The 8,589-nt window shown below is 44.6% G+C and overlaps 1 protein-coding gene across 1 annotated transcript; it reads left to right on the top strand.

The window, feature by feature from the left end:
• Positions 1–1,069: 1,069 nt before the first annotated feature.
• LOC126262210 (uncharacterized) lies at positions 1,070–8,312 on the top strand. The gene is made up of 2 exons (XM_049958636.1): positions 1,070–1,275; positions 8,066–8,312. The coding sequence occupies exons 1-2, from the start codon at positions 1,110–1,112 to the stop codon at positions 8,263–8,265; spliced, it is 366 nt and encodes a 121-aa protein (XP_049814593.1). The 5' UTR covers positions 1,070–1,109; the 3' UTR covers positions 8,266–8,312.
• Positions 8,313–8,589: the final 277 nt, after the last annotated feature.

Here is an 8,589-nt window from a genome sequence, read left to right as displayed (position 1 = left end):
GATCGTCTTGTTGGTCCAGTTGTTATGTTGTGGGTAGGTATGATTTTGCGTTAGAGTATGGTCGTTGAAGTCTTTGAACACTGTACGCTCACTAGTCAACGGTAATGTGTTACTGTACTCCTTCCCCATGTGCGTTTTAAGGGATGAATTCAGCTCTAAATTCATTTTTATGGAAGGCTATGAGCGAATACTTGCATCTGAAGATGATCCTGAGCCTTCGTTACATTTCATGTAATTGAATATGAGGAACTGAATAATAAACGAGAATTTTCTTAGATTTATTTGTTCTTCAGTTTTCCCCGTAAGGTACACAAGCATGTGGTTCTTCTGTTCAGCTCCTCTAGGACAACACAGTGCATTCATTTCGCTGTGGAAAGGATCATTAGTCACCAATGTAGTACATAGTGTCGATGCTTAACAGTAGTTTACCTTGAAATATCTATTGAGTTGCAGAAGAATGTGAGAAATTGACGATACTACAGTCTCTGAGCAAAAGTATCCAGACACCTATTTGTTGCGAAAGATTCCTGTTGGTCTTTCAACAATATTTACTATCCACATTCATGATATCTATCGCCTGACCGCTCGCTGACTTTATTAAATGACTCCATCTCTGAAGACTGCGTCGTTGACGAGTAGCTAAAACTTACTCTCAATTTCTTCCTTCTCTGGAACAGTCACAGCAAAACCAAGAGAAAAGAAACTTTCTGCTGATATGATGTCTCGTCTGTTCCACTCCTTTCTCTATCGTCCACGAGCTTCCACGACACACTTAAAAGTACGTTGAAAGGCGATTCCAAACACGTTGCGGGGAACTCGATAGAGCATCCGAGGTCTTTACCCTGCTTGCAGTCATTAGTAAACACAGCGACGTAATTTTGATACTGCTGTAGAATAGTTCGCAACTAAGTGGAACCATCGCGGTCGTCGCCTTCTAGTCTGCCGATTTCTCTACGAAGTTAACAGGTCATCAGAGCCCTCCCTCGTATCGAGAAGCGGTTATCTGTTTGTTTTGGTGGAGCTGTTGGCGCTCGTTAAGGCGGCGAAGTCTACAAAAGACTGCGCCCTTGCCTGCGTGTCGCTACGCGCCGGTGATTTCCACGTCCAACATGAGGCTCTGCGTCGTGGTGTTGCTGTTAGGCGTGGCTCCTGCCGTTCTGGCTCGCTACTTCCAGTACATGGACAAATTCAAGGACATGAAGGACGACGATGTCATCGCCTGTATGGCGGAAGGACAGCTGGACAGGTGCAGCGACGTGCTGCGTGAACTCAGGGGTGAGTCCTACGGCGCTTCCGTCCACAGACCTTTCGTTAATCTAAGCCGTAAACATGATGGAACAGGCGTTAGTGGGGTTCTTGGTGACGTGGATCACACAGCTTTCGTAGCAAAGACGTTATTGTTTCTTACACGCGTTCCAACATCTATCCATGACATAATTTTCATGACTTACTTGAATGTCCCAGAAAAATCAAATGGCTCCAAGCACTATGGGACTTAACATCTGAGGTCATCAGTTCCCTAGACTTAGAACTACTTAAACCTAACTGACCTGAGGACATCACACACATCCATACCCGAGGCAGGATTCGAACCTGCGACCGCAGCAGCAGCGCGGTTCCAGACTGAAGCGCCTAGAACCGCTCGGCCACAACGGCCGGCAGTCCCAGAAAGAAACCACAAATGACTACATGTCTGCCACTTAGGCGTAGGAAATAGTTTGGGGGTCGTCTTATGTTCCCTTCTCGGACATAAACGAAAGACGTCATGGGGTTACTAACAAACTAACTCAACTGTGTGACAAATAAGCTTCCCTAAAGACCGGAAAAGTAACAAGGAAATGTACACTTTGGCTAACTAAAGAACTAAAACGACTCATGAACCTCAGAGACGCTGCATGTCACGCATACGAACGGCGCCCGATGACTGAAAATCATATTGCTTACAAGCGGAAGCGAAACAGTCAGTCAAGCTGTGAGAAATAACAAACTCGGGCATGTCCGTTCATTGACCGACAACAGAAATACACCAGCTGTCCTACGGAAAAACCTTTGTGGTCATGGTATAGAAAAAGTACAAGCGGCAGCTGATCCCATTGTCCCAGCCGAAGACTTCACGTTACCAACAACCGCAAGTAAACCGCAAACGAAACAGAGATTCATTCGTTACTTCATGGGGGTAAAACATCGTAGCCACGAAAAATTCTATCTAAAGCATGTTACTTGCAATACCGTCAAAAAAGCCATTATGTGTGTCAGATCAGTATGCACTGGACACGATGTCATCAAAGAACTAGTTAAGCGACTACCAAAAAAGGACGTTGCCATAGTACCCTCTGATTACCGACCCATTTGTATTCTTCCGGCACAGTCTGTCGAAGGTCTCAAAATATATAGTTTACGACCAGCTAACAAACTAACTACAAAAACCTACTGGACGAATATTAATCAGGTTTCCATAAGCACTGCAGCACAACCTCTGCCTTTTGACGATGAACTGAGCTTGGTAGAGATGCATGGGACGCGGCGGTCATGTGCATTTTAGACTTCAACAAAGCCTTTGACTCTGTTCTTTCGTCATTTTACTTGCCAAATTAGCAGCCTACATTTCACGCTGTGTGCAATGTTACGATCATACAATGTGCAGTGTTACGGTTTCGCTCATAACTGATATCTCGCCTGCAATGCGTCATGTCCGGTACCATAAAGGACAATGGAAGCAGGAAGTATCAGGCGTCTCCCAGGATTCGGCATTAGGTCCTATACTCTTTTCATTACATATCAATAACTTCTACTGCAAATGCCACATGTACGCTGATGAACTCCAGCTGCATCTAAGTGCAAAACCAATAAATCGGAAGACATTTATCGAGAATCTCAATGTTGGTCTCCATGCTCTACAAAAACATAAAAAACCCTTCCCTCTTGACGCGAAAAAAATTGTACAAACTCTTGTACACTATGTGATCAAAAGAATCCGGACACCACCAAAAATACTCGTTTTTCATATTAGGTGCTTCGCGCTGCCACCTACGGCCAGGTACTCCATATCAGCGACCTCAGTAGTCATTAGACATCGTGAGAGAGCAGAATGAAGAGCTCTGCGGAACTCACGGGCTTCGAACGTGGTCAGGTGATTGGGTGTCGCTTGTGTCATACGTCTGTAAGTGAGATTTCCACACTCCTAAACATCCCTAGGTCCACTGTTTCCGATGTGATAGTGAAGTGGAAACTTGAAGGGACACGTACAGCACAAAAGCGTACAGGCCGACCTCGTCTGTTGACTGACAGAGACTGCCGACAGTTGAAGAGGGTCGTAATGTGTAATAGGCACACATCTATCCAGACCATCACACGGGAGTTCCAAACTGCATCAGGATCCACTGCAAGTATTATGAAAGTTAGGCAAGAGGTGAGAAAACTTTAATTTCATGGTCGAGCTGCTGCTCATAATTCGCTTGGTGTAAGGAGCGTAGACATTCGACAATTAAACAGTGGAAAAACGTTGTGTGCAGTGACGAATCACGGTACACAATGAGGCGATCCGATGGCATGGTGTGGTTATGGCGAATGCCCGGTGAACCTCATCTGCCAGCGTGTGTAGTGCCAACAGTAAAATTCGGAAGCGGTGGTGTTATGGTGTGGTCGTGTTTTTCATGGAGGGGGCTTGCACCCTTTGTTGTTTTGCGTGGCACTATCACAACGCAGGCCTACATCGATGTTTTAAGCACCTTCTTGCTTTCCACAGTTGAATAGCAATTCGGGGATGGCGAGTGAATCAAGATGATCGAGCAGCTGTTCATAGTGCACGGCCTGTGGCGGAGTGGTTACACGACTATAACATCCCTGTAATGGACTGGCCTGCACAGAGTCCTGACCTGAATCCTATAGAACACCTCTGGGATGTTTTGGAACGCTGACTTCGTGCCAGGCCTCACCGACCGACATCGATACCCCTCCTCAGTGCAGCACTCCTTTAGAATGGGCTACCATTCCCCAAGAAACCTTCCAGCACCTGATTGAACGTGTGCCTGCAGAGTGGCAGCTGTCGTCAAGGCTAAGGGTGGGCTAACACCATATTGAATTTCAGCATTACCGATGGAGGGCGCCACGAACTTATAAGGCACTTTCAGTCAGGCTTCCGGATACTTTTGATCACATAGTGTACTTCCAGTCATTGATTACAACGAAATTATCCTGCAAGGCATTTCCTAGGAAAGCCCACGGCGCCTTACACTGGTTATGTATGCGATGTTCTACTCTTTGATCACATTCCACCATCATATGCACAGCTATCCTGGCTGCGTGCTGACAAATACAGAGATTTCCGCACTCTCTGTCTTGTCCACTGTCTTCTGTCTTATCAGCTCACCCTGTCCCCCACACTTCTCGTTGACCTTAACCCTCTTGTCTGAACAACGTGGCAGAACACCCGTTCCCGTCGAAGCTAAATACTTTCTGTCCCACTCCATTTTTCAGCCACTTCCTCGAAATCCTTCTCAATAGTAGGAAATCGACTCTGTAATAACATCCCGCATTATATTAGAGCAGGGTTTCCCAAACTGTGTTCTGCAGAACACAGGTGCTCTGCAGAAAGTGAATAAGTGCTCCGTGAAAAGCTATCAGTAATATGGCGGTTTTCTTCGACATTCTGACGAAACTGTTCTTTTTAATTTTGTTATGATATCTGTGTTATTAGTTATGATTTAAAAATTTGTTAGCGTGCAAAGTGTACAAGATTTTCCATCAGGAAATAGGATTCTCACAGTGATCCAGTCACAGGAACAGTTTGGAAACCCCTGTTTTAGAGAAACGAATAAAATCTCTAACTTCAGAAGACAGTTAATGATATATGTACTACAGCAACAATAATGATTGTGTTGTACATGTGAGCACTCGTTACCGCTGTACATCCTTCTTTCCAGTCAGATCTTCCTCATTCCCCAGTATCGGTAGCTAGTGCAGCCTCCTTCAATTTCCTTTCCCCAGAACTCGCTGTACGAGAAAAACATCTATTTTGTACACCCATAAATTCGTTTTACAGCTGTCCCTATCATTGTTGTTATTATCCTCTTTATTACTAATTATTCAAAATTACAGTCACAATCGCATTATTTATTTTACCGCCAACCGGTTTCAACCCGCGATGGGGTCATCTTCAGGGCAATCTTCACCATTTAGTCGCTCGCTGGAGTTGGAGGCATCACTCTGCCTGTGCACAGTGTTCCAGTCACAGGAAAAGTGACTGCCTGTGTACAGGCAGGGTTCTCCTGCTTACATGGCAGACGCTCTATCCATCTGAGCCACCGAGGTCACATAGTGCGACTGGGGGGACTATCTCGCACACGCCTCTCGTAAGACCGAAAGAACAGACACCATTGATGACCTGCAGCCGTCATCTCTTCGCCTTAACAGTGGCAGTTTTTTTAATCAAAATAAAATAACACACAACAGCGATGTTCAAAATAAAACAGATAAAATAGCGTTACGCTACTTCTTTGACGACATACACATTCGTTTTATTCATTTACACTGCATTTATGAATCGCAACATAAAAATGTTCAAAGCAAACAGATCCCTGGCACCATCTACGGGTTAGAAACTGCGTTTTGAACGATAAACAAAGCATGTTTCTAGAATCAAAACAATATTTCACATACTTCTTACTCCGCTGTACAGTATTTGGCGCTCGGCCATTGGGCGCCTGCAGTGGGCCGGTGCGAATGACGAACAAGAGGTACGTGCGGAAGTTTATGAGCTGTTCTTTCTAGTCACACGTCCGTAGTGTCTGATCTATGACTGAAATTTTCGCAAGGGGGCCATTGCTGGTCTCGCATCGTGCAAGTGTTCTTTTTTTCTCCTTAAAATATGAGATCAAGTTGTTTCCTTGCCAGAAAGCGTCCCCGACTGATGAAAAACGTCGAAGAATCAGTGGAACGAGTGTTTCGTACGCCACTTATTTCGTAGATGAATTACATTTCCTTAATATTCTCCCACTGAATCTCACCCCTGCATCTGCTGATCGTACTACGAAGGCTACACGAAAAATAAGGTCCCATCGGTTGAGTTATGGAAACCACAGTGAAAATCAAAAATGTTTTATTTTCAGCAGTTCGCTACACCTTCCAGCTACTTCTCTACATAGTCGCGGCAGCAACTTAAACATTGTCATAGCTTTGTATGAAATTTCCATTACCTTCGTCATAGAAAGCAGCCGCCTGTGCTTTCCGCCACTTTTCTACGCTGGTCTGCAGCTTGTCGTCTGTGCCAAAATGTTGTCTTCATAGCCAGCGGTTCATGTGAGCAGAGATGAAGATCAGAGGATGCTAAGTCCGGATGGTATGGTAGGTGATCAAACACTTCCCATCGAAAACGCTGCACGGGCGTCTTCAATGCTCCTGCAATGATCGGTCGAGAATTTGTCATAAAGAAGGAAATGCATGACACGTACGTTACGTGGGATTGCATGAAAGCAGGCGAAACTTCCCAATGGGCACCGATACTTAACGGGAGACACTGTTGTTAAAGGGATCTTTATGCGCTCACTGTGAGCTCGGTAGAGAAAAGAGTGAGGTGACGCGATCGACAGGCACTCTAGAGTCACTGCACAACACATCTGTGCAAACCTTCATTTGATTTTCACTGTCATTTCCAATCCGCGATCCATCGGACCTTACTTCCCCAATAGCCTTCGTATTTGTTTTATGTCGTCATTCCACTTAACGTCGTCATAGACGGTTACTCTTAGGTTTTTTATTGTAGTTAGGGTTTCCAGTGACTTGTCGCCAAAAGTGTAATCTAACATTAGGGCTTCTTGTCGCCTGTTTATTGGCAGTACGCTAGATTTATTTACGTTCAGGGTCATTTGATAATCCTTGCACCAATAGTCGATACTCTACAGGTCTTTGTGCGTTTCACTGCAGTCTTCAGCATTGCAACCTTCGTACAGACAACAGTATAGTCTACATCTACATCTATCTACATCCATACTCCGCAAGCCACCCAACGGTGTGTGGCGGAGGGCACCTTACGTGCCACTGTCATTACCTCCCTCTCCTGTTCCAGTCGCGTATGGTTCGCGGGAAGAACGACTGTCTGAAAGCCTCCGTGCGCGCTCTAATCTCTCTAATTTTACATTCGTGATCTCCTCGGGAGGTATAAGTAGGGGGAAGCAATATACTCGATACCTCATCCAGAAACGCACCCTCTCGAAACCTGGCGAGCAAGCTACACCGCGATGCAGAGCGCCTCTCTTGCAGAGTCTGCCACTTGAGTTTATTAAACATCTCCGTAACGCTATCACGGTTACCAAATAACCCTGTGACGAAACGCGCCGCTCTTCTTTGGATCTTTGTGAATAGACTCAGGCAGTTCCCGACGTTATCTATGATATATGAAGGTATAGTAAATAGTAACGGTCGCAAAACACTCCGTTGGCGTTCTCATGAAATTACCTTTAAATCCGTCAGTTTCGTCCCGTAAAACAACGTATTTAGTTCTGTCTGCTAGAAAGTCCGGAATTCACTTCCAAATCCAGTCCATTACTCGGTAACCTTGTGTTTTGCTCACAGAACGACTGTGCGAAACTGTATCGAATGCCTTTCTGATGTCAACGTACACGGCATCAACATGGGTGGCCTGGAATTCATAAACGAGCAGACAGGACTGTGTTTCACAACATCTATGTTCACTGAATCCATGTTGATTTTTGTAGAGGAGATTTATTCTCCGCGGAAACTTGATACTGCGTGAGCGTATAACATATTCCACATAATTGTACAATAGAGTGACGGCAATGGCCTCGGCCTGTAATTATGTAAAACTGTGTGACGACCCTTCATCAATACTGGAATGACCAACAGATAACGTCATTGCTTTCATTCTCATCATCACCTATAAAACCACAAGCACATACACTCGATAAACTACATTTTAGATGGCATACTCAAAACCTTGCATCAGCGTTCCCATGTCATTGAACAACCCTTGTATGCTGCGAGTTTTGTGTGTTACAATAATGAAGTGATAATAATGTATTTTTTGTTTTGTTTTTGTTTTTGCACACAGACAAATTTTCTGAGATAGCTGCAACCAATTGCGCGAAATGCGATGCTGTGGAGAAGGACGAGCTATTCAAGTATTTCGTAAGATTCAGCCACCGCTACGCCGACGCGAGCAAGAAAATCCAGGATAGATACGATCCCACCAGAGAGTACAGGAAGAAGTTTGGAGAATACTGGACCAAGAAGGGCATCGTTTTGTACTGAGAACTCCCGACCAACTCTATGTCACTTTTGTATAATGCTGATGCTCAATAAAGGCCTCACGTTCCCCTCTTCTTGTTCATTATTATTTCTGAAAACACTTCCGTTTTATAGTTAAGTGAATAAATAACTGGTTTACTTTACACTTGCGTCTACTAACAGAGTGGGAAGTGGCTGGATCTGAAATCAAAGAAACACACAAAAACAACTGGGTATTAGACTTGTGCAACTTTCGATGTAATTAAATTTTACCATGAAACTCGTCTTTCATAACATAACCAACACATTCATGTAATTGGTAACGTCATGCATCAGTCTCACAACAAA

Source organism: Schistocerca nitens, chromosome 6, assembly GCF_023898315.1.
Source record: "Schistocerca nitens isolate TAMUIC-IGC-003100 chromosome 6, iqSchNite1.1, whole genome shotgun sequence".
NCBI classification, from domain to species: Eukaryota; Metazoa; Arthropoda; class Insecta; order Orthoptera; family Acrididae; genus Schistocerca; species Schistocerca nitens.
The sequence above is the reverse complement of the archived record's forward strand: the minus strand, read 5'-3'. Positions and strand labels throughout refer to the sequence as shown.

Bases quoted from the DNA above. Each gene is read 5' to 3' on its own strand.
- LOC126262210 (XM_049958636.1), top strand. From the start codon at position 1,110: ATGAGGCTCTGCGTCGTGGTGTTGCTGTTAGGCGTGGCTCCTGCCGTT. The intron at 1,276-8,065 runs GTGAGTCCTACG...TTTTGCACACAG, and splicing joins CGTGCTGCGTGAACTCAGGG to ACAAATTTTCTGAGATAGCT.